The sequence below is a fragment of the Acanthisitta chloris genome, unplaced genomic scaffold, assembly GCF_000695815.1.
Source record: "Acanthisitta chloris isolate BGI_N310 unplaced genomic scaffold, ASM69581v1 scaffold34150, whole genome shotgun sequence".
Lineage (NCBI taxonomy): Eukaryota > Metazoa > Chordata > Aves > Passeriformes > Acanthisittidae > Acanthisitta > Acanthisitta chloris.
In genome coordinates this window covers 1-12,975 of record NW_008651656.1, presented here as the reverse complement: position 1 = coordinate 12,975, position 12,975 = coordinate 1, and the positions used below count along the sequence as shown (strand labels likewise).

Here is a 12,975-nt window from a genome sequence, read left to right as displayed (position 1 = left end):
CCACCCCATCCACCCCATCCATCCCACCCCGCTCACCCTGTCCTGCTCACCCTGCCCCATCCCCTTCTCGCCCCGAGCCATCCCTGCTGGGTGTCCTCCCCAGGTGGGGTCTGCACCCACCCTTGGGACACCTCTCCATCACCCCCATAACCTGCCTCTCCCCCCCGGGTTCCAGATTAAATCCCAACAGAGCGAAGTAACCCGAATCCTCGATGGGAAAAACATCAAGTACGAGCTGGTGGATATCTCTCAGGACAACGCTCTGCGGGAGGAGATGAGGGTGAAGGCAGGGAACCCCAAAGCCATCCCACCCCAGATCGTCAACGGGGACCAGTACTGTGGGGTGAGCCTGGGGAGCAGCACCCTGAGCTTGGGGGGTGACAGCCCTGTCCCCTTGGTTTTGCTTGAAGTTACTTGTTTTGAGGTGTGTGGACAAGGTGCTGCCAGGGTTCACGGCTGTTTGGTGGTTTGGGAGAAGGAGATCTGGGCAGGGTCGTTGGGTGCTGGTTTGGCTGTGCCATGTGGGGCTGTCTCTGCTTCACCTTGTTGTCCTCTGCATGACCAACTGGTACCTGTGCTGTGAACCAGTTGGTGCTGTGTGCTCAGGGGACCCTTGTGAGCAGCTGTGTGGCTTTTCCTTCCAGGATTATGAGCTCTTTGTGGAAGCAGTGGAGCAAAACACTCTGCAGGAGTTCCTGAAACTCGCCTGATCCCTGGGGCTCTCCTCCCATCCTGGACTCTACCTGCATTCCTGAGCACCCTCATCTCCGACCACCTTCATTTCCAGGTTGTCAGTGCTGTCCTGGCACTGTGACCTGGATCCCAGCACAAGGGAAACCCATGACCAAAACTCCTCATTGCAGCTGCCTCCGATTCCCTCCTGCCTAACCCTGAAATCATCTCCGAGGGATCCAAAGAAAGTCTGACGCTCGCTGCTCATGGCCTGTGAGCAAAGCTGGGCCTGGCTCACTGCAGCTTCCAGTGCCTCTGTAAACAGCAAAGCCTCTGGGGCCGTGCGAAGTGCTCGGCCATCAGCCCCCTCCTCTGCAGGGACAGCCTCTGCCTCGGGAGGGAAGGGCTTAGGGCTGCATCTCACTTCCCACTTCTCCTAATTGCTGTTAAAATTGTAAATTCTGCTGCCTCACTTCCTTTTTCTTTCCCTTTTTGTTCCCCCCCCCCCCTTTTTTTTCCCCTTCCTCTTCATCTCAACTTATGGCAACTAAGTAAAGGGGGTGTTTTTTTGTTTGTCTTAATTTAATGCAAAATACTGCACAGAGTTGGGGTCTGACCACCCACCGTGGAGGAGCTGGGGGCAAAGGCAGCCTGGGGGGATGGATGGGGCTGGAAATGGGACCAGTGCTGCTCTGGCTGCTCTCCAGGGCTCCCTCGTGAGCATTAGTGGCTCAGGGCTGCCCCAGACCAGCTGATGCTCCTCCAGCTGTCTGATCTTTCCTCTTTGAGTTGGCTTTTTTTTTTTTTTTTTGCAATCCTGGACCAAGTGCATTTTGTTTTCCTGCCAAAAAGCAAGTTTATAACCAGTGTTGTCTTCTAAGAATGCTATTAAATGTTACTGTACCTTTCACATCAGAACTGCTGTGTTTCTTTTATATCTGGTTTTATTTTGGCTACAGGTTTAAGCATCACCTGTGTAACCATCTGAGTCATTTCCAGCTCAGTGAAGCCGAGTGGGTTGTACTCACTGCTGCAGCCTGACACAATGATCTTAACACCTTAGATTGCTGCTGCTAATCAAAGGCTCACAGGACTTGTCTGAGTGTCCTGCTGCGCAGTAGTGACAGGGACCTTGCTCCAGCATTCCTCTCCTCTGCCTGGTAAGAGCTGCAGCCCTGGGGCAGGCACAGCCTCAGACAGACATATGAGCCAAAAACAAACCCCTGGCACAAGGATTACCTGGTTGGATAGAGACCAGGATACAGAGTGGCACTGGAAATGGATCTGCTCCAGGTGGAAAAATGAGGAAGCTAAGTGATAGCTGTGTGGGTTGTCACTTGGTCACAGGGAATGTGTGGAAGCAGCTGGTTTGCTTCCTGGATTTGAGTTGTGCCAGGGTCCAGCTCTGGTCAGGGGGGTCTAGGAAGAGCTCTAGGCATCCCTGAGCTTCTACAGCAACTGAGCCTTTGAAATCTAATGGAAGGGGAAACTGCAACAGAAATAAAGAATTTTATTAGGAGCCTTTAAAGGTCTCTGCTGAGAGGGAACCTGCCAGAAGGCACTGCCTCCCACGAGTGGGAGTGCCATCAGCTGGGAGTCGAGTGGGAGCTTGTCACAGCTGGAATGGGAGGAATGTGCTGGGGAAAGGGAAAGGGCCTGCAGAGCACTGGGAGAGGGAGGAAGATGCTTTATTCAGGGTTCGGCAGAGAAGCCGCGGAGGGATTATGCTCTTCTCCAGTGACACGGTGTCCTGTTGCAGCATCCAGCTCCCGGCAGCAGGAGGGAGGGAGGGAGGGAGGGCTCGGCCTGGCTGGAGCCTGGGCCCCGCTGGAGCTGGGGGCTGTCCAAGGGAAGGAGTTATGCACGTACAGGAAGCCCAGTAGCAGGATCTCCTGGCTGAGTGGAGTCTGGCTCAGTCCCAGCATTGCAGTGGCTCAAGGCCTTCAGGTTTAGCTTCATCAGAGACCATAGAACTGGGTCTGTTTCTCTCCTGGTTGAAATTTCTGGGGAGCAACTGTGTTTGGAAAGCAAACTGCCCCTGGCTGTGCATCTGTCCTGCTGCTAGAGACCCTGAGCCCAGCTAAGCAACTGCCCAGTACCAGTGAGAGGCTGGCAGGCTCCCCTGGGCAGGGATCAGCCTGTGTAACCCTCTGCAGAGATGAGGAACCAGCTCCCTGAGTTGGGAGCCCACCTGTCTTGGGGAATAGCACCCACCTGTGAGCCAACAGGAGCAGACTTGGCACCCTCTGCCAAAGGGAGAGGCCAAAACGCTGCTCTGAGCTCTTCTCCATCCCACAATGAAATTGAATCTGGAAAAATTCTTTCCAAGCTTTCCTCTCTTTCCAGACAGGTGAGGTTATAACACAGGTAAGGTGTGAGGTAGCTCCTTCCTCATGCAGAACTCCGGGCAAGGAGCTCTGGAGAGGAGCTGTTATGCTCTTTGCAGCCCCATCCCCTCTTGTTGGGAGGGAGCCTTTCTCCTCAGCAGCAAGGAAGCATTGGGGGTCAATCCACATTCCTGCAGGCTCCTGGAGTTGTCTGTGTACACCCTCTGGGGAAAGGTACTGATGATCTCATATGAGTCGGAGTCTCCACCCCTAGGAAAGAACAGCACAATCTTTCCTACTCACAGGATCCCCCAAGGTTTTGCTGAGATTTTGTGGCTGATCCAGCTGTGGTTATGCAAGAGCAGAAAAAAGGGGTTTCTCCTGCCCAAACTGCAGGCAGCCAGGCACAGAGCAGCTGTTCCAGCTGCACAGCTGTAGTGGGAAGGAGCCTTGTGCATCCCAACAGCACTGAGCTCATCCTGGGCTCAGACCAACTCCAGGGCCATGGTCTGCAACAGGAGTGGGAAGGAGGGAGAGCAAAGGAGGCTGTTATGCATCTGGAACTGTCCTCAAAGGGCTGAGTGAGCCCTTGGGCAGGATTAAGTGTGTCAGGATACAAAGGTGGCTGAGCAAAGTGGGTGTTTATCCAGCAGAGGATCCAACAGCCAAGCAAAGGCTGCAGCTCAGTTTCCAGGCTGTACCAGCACCATGGGAATTGTGGCCCTAGTTAGGTAAGTGCTGCTGAGCAGTTGGAATGAGGCAAAGACAGTGATGGACCTGGGTCTGATGGGGATTTGGGGAAGACAGAAGAGGCTTCTTTCTGCTGCTGGGTCAGCCTTTTGGCAAAGGTGGATATGAAATGCTCTGAGCTAAGTGGAACCACAGCAGTGCTACCTGCAGAACATCTCTGGTGGGCAGAGGGCTGGGGCTGTGACCCAGCTCAGGCTGGTGTTGGAAGCTCCAGAGCCTCCAGCAGCTGCCAAGAACCCCTCCCTGGGGCCCTGTGGATCCAGACAAAAGGGAAGGAAGTCCTGGGCATACCTGATGTGGGTGAGGTGTTGGCGCAGGTCCCCAATGGTGTCTCTGAACAGCATCTTGACAACATATGTCTGGTCCCCACTCTCGGATTTGATGCGCAGAGTGCAGACACCAGGGGCAGGAGCTTCAGCCCCTGCAGTCATCTTCACCCTGCAGGTCAGAAAACCCTGTTAGCTGAGGAGTGAGCCCCACTGAGCTGGCAGAGCCCCTGGGCTGTCACTGAGGAGTTTGGGAATGTCCTTGAGATAAACAAGGCCTTGTCTGATTGCAGGTAAACAGACCAACCCATTGCCCAAACTGCTACTCTCTTCTCCCTGCCTGGAGGTGCCTTGAGAAGAGGGTTATCAACTTTTTTTAGCTATTTTGGTTTAGATCAGGGCTGGCTGGTAAGTACTTCGCCCTACTTCTTTGATTAAAAATAACCAGCTTGGGTTTCTTTTTTTTTTTCATTAGCTATTTGGGTCTTGGCTTGGCAGAAGACTGAGTGGAAAAGTGCTGCTAGTGTGACCTCCCGGCTGGGCATCAGTTTCCTGGAGAGAGTCTTCCATTTAACATGACTGCAAACAGCTTCTCTGGTGATTTCAAACTCTTGGGCCTTGGCTTTCTGTTGGGAAAACTATTTCACAGCAGTAAATGACATTTGGAACAACAGAAGCTTTTTGTTAGAGATGTAATAGGCTACCACGAACAATTCAGTGGTCTTTCCAAAAGACCAAACTTGGCCCCTTTCCTAATTATTTCTAAGGTCTAAAAGGGGGAAAGTCCATTTAATTCCTCAGCTGAACCCCCTGACATAAACCCTCAGTGATGAAAGAGGAAGATGAGATCCCAGAGGGTTGGGGCTGGGGGGGCTGTACCTATACCTCTCCAGCTTGGGTGTCTCCACCAGGATCTCTTCACTTCTCTGTGCCTCATCAGAGCCCTGAAACCAAACCAGGTGAGTGTCCCCACTGCCTGTTCTGCACGGAGAGCAGCCAGGAGAGCCCAGAGCCAGGAGCCAAATTGCCACGTGTGCTCTGGTGGAGCCTCCCTGGGCAAAGGAGGTGACACAGAGCTAGGAGAGGCCCCAGGAGGGGGAACTGGTGCTGTGCTGGGTGCTGAGCCTCTTGCTGCTCATGTCTGGGGGATACATTCATACCTGCTGCATTGCTCTGGCTGAGCCTAGGGCACTCAGCCCTCGTCCTCTGTCTTTCAAGGGCTTGGAAAGCTTGTTGGGAAACTGCTCCAAGGAGTCTTTGGGATCTGCAGAGGAGAGATGTGTCCGTGTGGGACTTTTTTTGAGAGACGTTTTGCCCCCAGAATGGGCTGTTTTGGTGTAAGCAGAAAGCACAGCAGCCGGCAGGGAGAGCTCTCTCCACCCTCAGCCAGGCTGGGACTGGCTCTCAGGTTCCTCTGCTGAAGCTTGTCCCACTTTCTGGCCCACTAAATGTTTGATTGTCAACACCAACAGCGAGAACTGCACAGCCTGTTCAGCACACAGCTGGGATGCACAGCAGGTAGAAACCCAGGTAGTTCTGCTGGGAAACCCTGAAACTATCACCATTTTTACAGACTTGGAGAGTTTATCACCTTGTGAGGAGTATTTGTAGGTGTCCGTTCCTTTTTGTTTGGAAAGTTAATTTCTTTATTACTTGGCTAAAGGGAATATTTATCAGAGTTTCTGTTTGCAAACAGAGAAATCCATGAGCAAGCAGCAGAGTTGTGTACAATAGGCAGCTGCTGCTGATAGGTGATGCACGTGTCAGGTTATCTAGTTATGCATGCACAAACCCACGAGTTTCTGTCTCTCTGACTGACTTTGACTTCCCAACCCTGACAGGAATTGCTTACACAGACTGCAAGAGTCTAGAAGCAAGATGAGGAATCTGTGGCCTGACCTTCTGTCCCAAATTCTGTTATGAAAGTCTGAAGAGAAACTGTCCCATATTCAGTGCAGTTAAGGCTGATCTGGCTGGAAGATATCTGAATTTACAGAATGAGCTTGTAGGAGAAAGGAAGGTTGTTTGAAAGCAACCCACACCCAGGCTGGTAGGGTTCCCTCAGCAGCTTTTGATGCTGGTACAAATGAAGGTAGAAGGAGCTTGGCCCTTCAGAAAGGCACAGGGCAGATATGTTTGTGGAAACTGCTGAATTTCTGGTGTTATATTGCTTGTCATGTCTCATACTTTAGGAGGATTAATGATGAGAGGACACCATGTGTGCTGTCTGGCTCCTGAACCAACACCAGGGCTGCAAGCACAGAACTCTGACCCAGAAGTGTTGCCTTCCTCTCTGAGACTCTCCCATTCCTCTCCTTCCAGCTGCACTGCCCTGGTAAAGTTTAAGAATTTTCTTCTTTGGAAAATAGCTGATTTTTTTTGAGGCATGTTTACCATCTTACCTGGGATCTCAGAGGTTTCCTGCACCTTGTTGGATTCTGAATATCCAACCATTTGGCCACGGCCAGGGAAGGTCCCTGGAAGGTGTCTCTCCTGAAATACCACGTTCCTTCTGTCAGTGACCTGTTGAATTAAGGCCATAAGCAAATCTGACTGTTGCACAAGCTTCTCTTGCTGCATCAGAGCACAATAAACCCCAGCAATGACAAACAACAGTTGTAAACCCCAAGCAAAGCTTATGATGCACAGGATATAGGGAACCTCAGCCCCAGAAGCCTCACACAATCCTCTTTCCATGTGACTTTTTAACTTCCACATCTCCCAGTTGGATCCAGCTGGCCTGACCTTGTCTTGTCCATGCAGCTGTGCCCTGGTTTCCTTGTGGCAGTGGGTAGGTCCAACCTCTGGTTGTGTCTGCTTACGTTTTGGATGCACTTGAAGACCTAGATTTGAGTCCTCTGAGGCTCTCTGCCTGAAAACGTGGCCTTGGCTCTTCGCCATTTATGAGAAATCAAAAAAAGTGGAGCCTAAAAGAACCTCATGTGGCCAAATTCATTTAAATTGTGGCAAAATAAGCTCTCGTGACATCCTCTCTGTGAGACACTTGCTCAGTCTGGTTTGAAAAGCTTTCCTAGGGGAACTATTTGAGAACTTTTTTTGTTCTTCTCCTTTTAGTGACACAGCTCTTCAGCTGCTGCATGTGCTGCTTCTCTTACAGAGCCAGCTATGCTCTTAGAAGCCTTTCTCCAAGCCAGGCTCACTCAGGCAGAGAAACTCTTCAGTCCTGATGCAGAAACACTTCCTATAACAGCCACAGCAGGTGTGTTCCCTGCCACCTGCACACCATCAACTTCTGTGTACACTGTGTTCACAAACCTCAAACCCAATTTGCTGGGGGGACCATCCAGCAGATGGATGAGAGAAAACTGAATAGTTTTCTTAGAAAGGAAGGCAGCAATTCCTTCCCAAAAACTGGTGAATAGGGTCTGGCAGTGCTTACTTGCAAAGGGATGCCATCAGGGTAGTGCAGCTGCAGCTCTGAAGGGAAATAGCCATCCATAATGTCCTGCAGGCATTGCTGAAAAAACAGGGGAGAGCTCATGGTCATACCTCAGGCTTTCTGTTTAGCTTCTGAGTGATATCTTCCTGCTGGGCTGCTCCTCTTTGTGGTGTTATGGCCGTGCAGAAAAATCTGCATCGAAGACAGAATCTCCATCTCTAAAAATGACAAGTCTTTCAAGGCACTGGGAAGGCAGGTGAGAAGCTGTGCTACTTCTTAGGGCTAAGATGAGCTTCAGAAGCCAAATTCCCTTTCCTGGGGCTTAGGGAGTGATGGCAGGATGGCTCTAATTCCTCTACAGACCTTCCCATACCTGTGTGGCTGTGTCCTCGTAGGGCCGAAAGGCTCCGTGGCGCAGGACGAGGCCGTTCTGGTACAGGGTGAGAGGGAGAGGCTCTGCCTGTCTCAGCCGAGCCCCCCTAGGTGTGTGCTCCACTTGAAAAATGCCTTCTCCAGCCAGAATGTTCAAATACTTAATATTCTTCAAGATCAAATCGAAATCAATTTGCTGTTTGGAAACAGCAGCATCACCTGTGGCAGAGGGATCAGAGTTAGGGCAGGAAGAGGTTGGCGGCGATGCAACTTTCACGTGTGAGAATATTTGAGCCCTGACATTTTGGGCTGCCTGTCCATGCTTTTGTGTTTTATGTGTTTGCAGAGTGTGGTGCAACACCTCTGCTGTGGTGGCAACGTGGCCAGATCCACATGGGTGTGTGCTAAACCACAAGGGCAGGGCAGAGGGGGATGCAGTGCTCCTGTGCACGCTCACAGGAGTCCAGGGCCAGCTGCAGGGGCAGCAGCTCACAGGGACCACACTCAGCTCCTTGGCTTGTTATCATGTCAAGTGCTGTGCTGTCCCTGCACGGTGAGGAATTTCACTAGTTGGATGAACTCAGTTGGATCAGTGGATCAGGGCAGGCTTTCTTGCTGAAGAAATGCCAGTGAAAACACAGGCAGCTGCCAGCACCAGCAGGTTGCTTTTGGGCAGGGACACTGTGAGGATGTTTGGGTGCTTGAGTAGGGTGGTAGGGTGTAGTAGAAGAGTTGTGATGGGGCAGAGGAAGGAGATCAGAAGAGGAAATGAAAGAAAAGATGTAGGTTGAGGTTGGAGCCTTTGGTATTTGCTGTTCTGCTTTTTGATGATTTACTAACTGAGAACAGGGAAATACCCTTAAAAAGGGTTAATGAGCTGAAACCAACACTATTTCTACTGGTTTAACCCCCATCTTTGCCCTCCTGCTTCTAAGGGAGAGAATACATAGCTAATATTTGCACGGTGGTTAGGAAGCAGCATTGGCTCAACAGTCCAAGCACTATTCTTTTTTCGCTCTGTTACCACTTCCTAAGAAGCCTTTGCCAAACATGGTTGGAGCCCATACAGCACAGTCAGGCCTCAATTAAACCACTCAGGTGGCAGCTGGGAGGAAAGGCAAACAATACTGGGGCCAACCAATATGGGTCAGTTACTACAACTGGTATGTACACAAAGCACCTGATTCCGGTTTTCCACCCACTTTATGCCAATGTCATTAGAGCAATCAAGTTTCAAATGTGCAGGGGATGTGACCTCTGCAGGAAACAGCTGCTACCAGGTCTCCTCCCAAAGAACTGAGCCATCAGGTTCTCTCCTCTTCCCCCAGACAAGGCTTACAAAACATCAGGTTCTCTCCTCTTCCCCCAGACAGGACTTACAAAATAGAGGTACATAAAAATAAACTCCTGCCTGGCCTAGCTTCTGTCAGGTCATTCCGTGTCTCTGTCCCTGAGATGGACTGATGTGATCTCAGCACAGGATTACAAATTCTGGAGACCCAAATCCTGGTTCTTTGGTGCTTATCTACTCTACCTTCTCTAAGCATGCAATGGGAGCAGGGTGAGCTGCTTCAGCCAAGAGTGATGGTGCTTTACCTGGGTTCCAGAGGCTCCTTGCTGGTAGCTCCTCTTCCTTTCTCAGTGATTCTGTATCTTGCAGATGCTCCTGTCTCCCTCCAACCCAAATCAGGTCATAGTCATTCAGAAACTGCTGAAATAGGAAAGACAAGTAGTGCTGTAGACCAGAACTTCAGGAAACTAGAAATAGAAGCCTGAGAGTGGTCAGTTGTGTCTGTGAGAAAATCAGAATGGTTTGTCTTGGGGCTCCTTGGCCTTTCCAGACAGACTGACTCACTGGCAGGGCAGTACTGGCAGCTCTACTAGTTGCAGGCAAAAGGGGGAAGGAAATTGTCTGTAGTGACAATGTAATTTGCCAGGATTGTAGTGGTTGCAAAGAGTATTTCTACAGTTCTGGAAAGCAAAATGAAGATGTTTGCAGGAGGCACAGATGTTTGTGTGTTAAAAAATCCTCCTCCTGCTCTGTTGATCACATCCAACTCGTTCTTTCTTTTCAGGGGAGTGAGTGAGGTGAGAAACTGTGATGATAAAAGTGGCAGCTTGAAAAAGGCCAAACAGCCTGAGACTGCAATGATCCCAAATCAAAGGTGCAGATGGCTTAGGGCAAGCAGAGCAGATGTCTCACCTCCATCTCCCAGACCTGAGTCTGCAGCTGAAGGCACCTCATTTCCAGTTCTTCTATGGTGGATGAGTTAGAAGCACCTGAAAAATAAGGCTTTGTGTTTCTCTGTGCAGCCTTAAAGAAGGGCTGCAGATAAGGTGTGTGGCACAGCACAGACCCCCAGCAGCACCTGGCTGCACCCTGAGTGAACTCAAGGCTGTGGGACACAGGAGCTCTGTGTGCTGAACCCCAACAACTCAACCTGCAGCAGTTTGACAACAATACTGACAGATAGTTGTGAATGACACTAGTGAGGTTTTATGCCGAGGAAGCTGTTGTGAGCAATTTTGTTGGCAATTACACAATGAAAATTGCTTGGCTTCCTCAGACTTAAGGAACCCATTAAAAAAAATGAGCAGGTGTCCATTAAAGTTGGATCCAGAAATCTTGGCTGACTGGCAGCACAATACATGATGAGGCACAAACCTGGTTTGTGGTTTGACAGGCATATTCATGTTCTTACTCAGGAAATGAAGAACTTACCATAGCTTTGCACTAACAAGCTAGTTCAACCATTGTAGGAAACGTGTGTGGGCTCAGCAGGAGAGCTGCTGGATTCCAAGGAATTGAATGAAGGGAAAGACCTTCAGTGACTCACTCAAACCTGGGTTCAATTTAGAGTCAGGCTGCCTTGCAGGACAAGTGAGCCTGGACCTGTAATCCTGTCAGAGGCTCCAAGTAGATTTCTGGTTTCTCTCAGCTCTGAGTAGCTGTTTTCCTGCCTGTTTGAACTCTGCAGTATTTACTGTTCTCTGGTTTTTCTCTGATCATCCTCGGGTGTTTGTGTGGTTGGTTTGCACTTATGGAAACTTAGTACCCCATAGAAAATAGGTCAGGAAATGATGTTTTGTGCTGTACCAGAAAAAAAGTCAAGTAACAGATGTGAGTTAAAGTGCAGATCTGCTCTGGGAAATGGTAGCATTTCTGTGTAGCTAGTACCTCTCTGTTAAGAGGATTCTGAGCTTTGGAGCCAGGGAGAGCTCAGAGAGGAGATCCCTACCCTGCTCTGTTGTAGTACCAGCAGCTCTGTGGCTCTCCCACAGGTGCTAAAGGTAGAACAATTTTTACCTTCTCCTTGCTGAAAAGTCTTCAACTTCTCCTCAAGTTCAGCAACCCTCCTGTCCTGCAGGAGCAGAACAAATAAGACCTTGGTGAGTTCCTTGGCCTTAGGACCTCGAGGCACAGTTGCACAATTAGCCCTGGATGGGTGAATCAGCAGCACACATCACTCAGAGACAGGCAAAACAAGGGTTAGAAGGGCTGAAACACCTCACAAATACCTTAATTAGAGTCGAGTGAAGGGTGGGATAAATACACAACTCCAGGAGTAGGTGACCTATCCCCCCCTCCTCCATCTGCATGAGAGCTGTGGGCACACACAACAGTCTTCCTGCTCAGACCTGCAGGGAGGGGCTGATCTAGAAACTAAGCCAACATCTCTGCAGACACCTCTTAAAAGATTAGAATAAATACTTCTTTTCTTTTAAAAGGTATGTATTAAAGGGTATTTATTCAGTAATGCAGAGAGGACTGCTCCAGGGTGACTCTGCTCTGTGAGCAGCTGCTGTTTCAGAAAACAAAAGGGGAAAAAAAAAAAAAGCTCTGAAGCTCAAGAGCTGCTGATATCAGTGCCAGGGTGCTGAGAGCCACTGCTGTAAGAAGTGACAGCAAACCCATCTCCCACCCCAAGGCCTGATCCAGTTGCTCTGTGCTTGGCAAAGGCTTGTTTGGATAATCATAGAGTCACACAGAATGTTAAGGTGTTGGATCAAAGCAGAGCACAGAGCAGGGTCAGGATCAGCTGATTTTTACCTTCAGCTCAATTTCTTGTGCTTGTTTATCTACTTTTTCTTCCAACAGAGAGATTTTTTGCATCATTATATATATGAGTTCCAGGTCACTGTGAGCTACACCTGAAAGCACAAAGACCTGTTAGCTCCCTAAATGGTGATCAGTATTGGGGGTATATAGGGGACCCCACACCAGAATTCCTGTTCTGCCACAGCAGGGAGGACTTTTTGGGGGTCCTGGGTGAAAATCCCTTGGTTGCTGACCAGTAGAGATGTGGCTGTGTCACCAACAGCACGCTGAGTGTGCAGGAGGGGCACCACAGGAATTCTCACTGGGCTGGGGTGTCACTGAGGAACTCTGATGGCCCAGAACCCCCTAACCACTGAGAGACTTTACCCTCCATGGTTTTTTTCAGTGTTGTCCCACTTGAGCAGGAGGGGAGACTGCCTTGCACCAGGTTCCTTATCCTAGGAGACAGGCTGGCATCTTCTGAGAAGGGGCACAAAGAGCATGAAAGGAAGAAAACAGGTCAGTGCTTGGATACAACTTCTCCAAAGCAGGGAAAGAAATACCAGGGTTGTGCTGAGGCAAAGAGAGAGCAGGGGAAAGCAGGTGGCCTGGTCATGCATTCCCAAATTAATGAGGGAGTGTGGGCACTCGTTAAGAGCCTGAACCTGAGGGAAGGCACAAACCCAGCAGCTGGAAGAGTGAACACAATGTGGAGCTTGCAGACCATGACATTAGTACAGAGCATCCTGTGCTGTGCAGAGAGGCAGGAAGTGGCAAAATAGAGTTATTTTAACAAAAGGCACAATGTTCTGGGATTAACAGAAGCAGCGAAATGGGAGTTTTTGCTCTAATATCTAATAGGAAGGATGTGACCTAACATGGGACTGTAAAAATAGATGAGGTTCTAATGTGGTCTAGAGCTTGTTCAGAATGCATAAGTGTGTTGTCACTTATCTGATTTTGGACACTTGTAGGAGAGACAGCTACAATCACTGACAGATGTGTCAGATGGTGAAAACTGCCTTACCTCTGAAGGCAACGACCTTGGACAGCTCTGCCCTTTAAGCAAAAATAAGAAGGGATAATATGTAAAATAAAGCACAGGTTAATTAACTTCGAGGGGATTTGCTTGATGGGCGAATCTTTTTA

At 49.8% G+C, this 12,975-nt stretch overlaps 2 protein-coding genes across 2 annotated transcripts; one reads left to right on the top strand and one right to left on the bottom strand.

Annotated features, from left to right (window-relative positions):
- Positions 1-175: 175 nt before the first annotated feature.
- Positions 176-1,157, top strand: SH3BGRL3 (SH3 domain binding glutamate-rich protein like 3; the record flags this gene model as incomplete). Its single annotated transcript, XM_009074269.1, has 2 exons — positions 176-343; positions 645-1,157. Coding segments are annotated over 2 exons (234 nt in total), but the record flags the coding sequence as incomplete, so codon positions are not given.
- A 1,946-nt stretch (positions 1,158-3,103) lies between these two features.
- On the bottom strand, positions 3,104-12,885 carry UBXN11 (UBX domain protein 11; the record flags this gene model as incomplete). Its single annotated transcript, XM_009074257.1, has 12 exons — positions 3,104-3,269; positions 4,041-4,187; positions 4,901-4,959; positions 5,176-5,279; positions 6,418-6,538; positions 7,416-7,493; positions 7,789-8,006; positions 9,384-9,498; positions 9,991-10,067; positions 11,095-11,149; positions 11,839-11,939; positions 12,854-12,885. Coding segments are annotated over 12 exons (1,273 nt in total), but the record flags the coding sequence as incomplete, so codon positions are not given.
- Between the last annotated feature and the right edge of the window lie 90 nt (positions 12,886-12,975).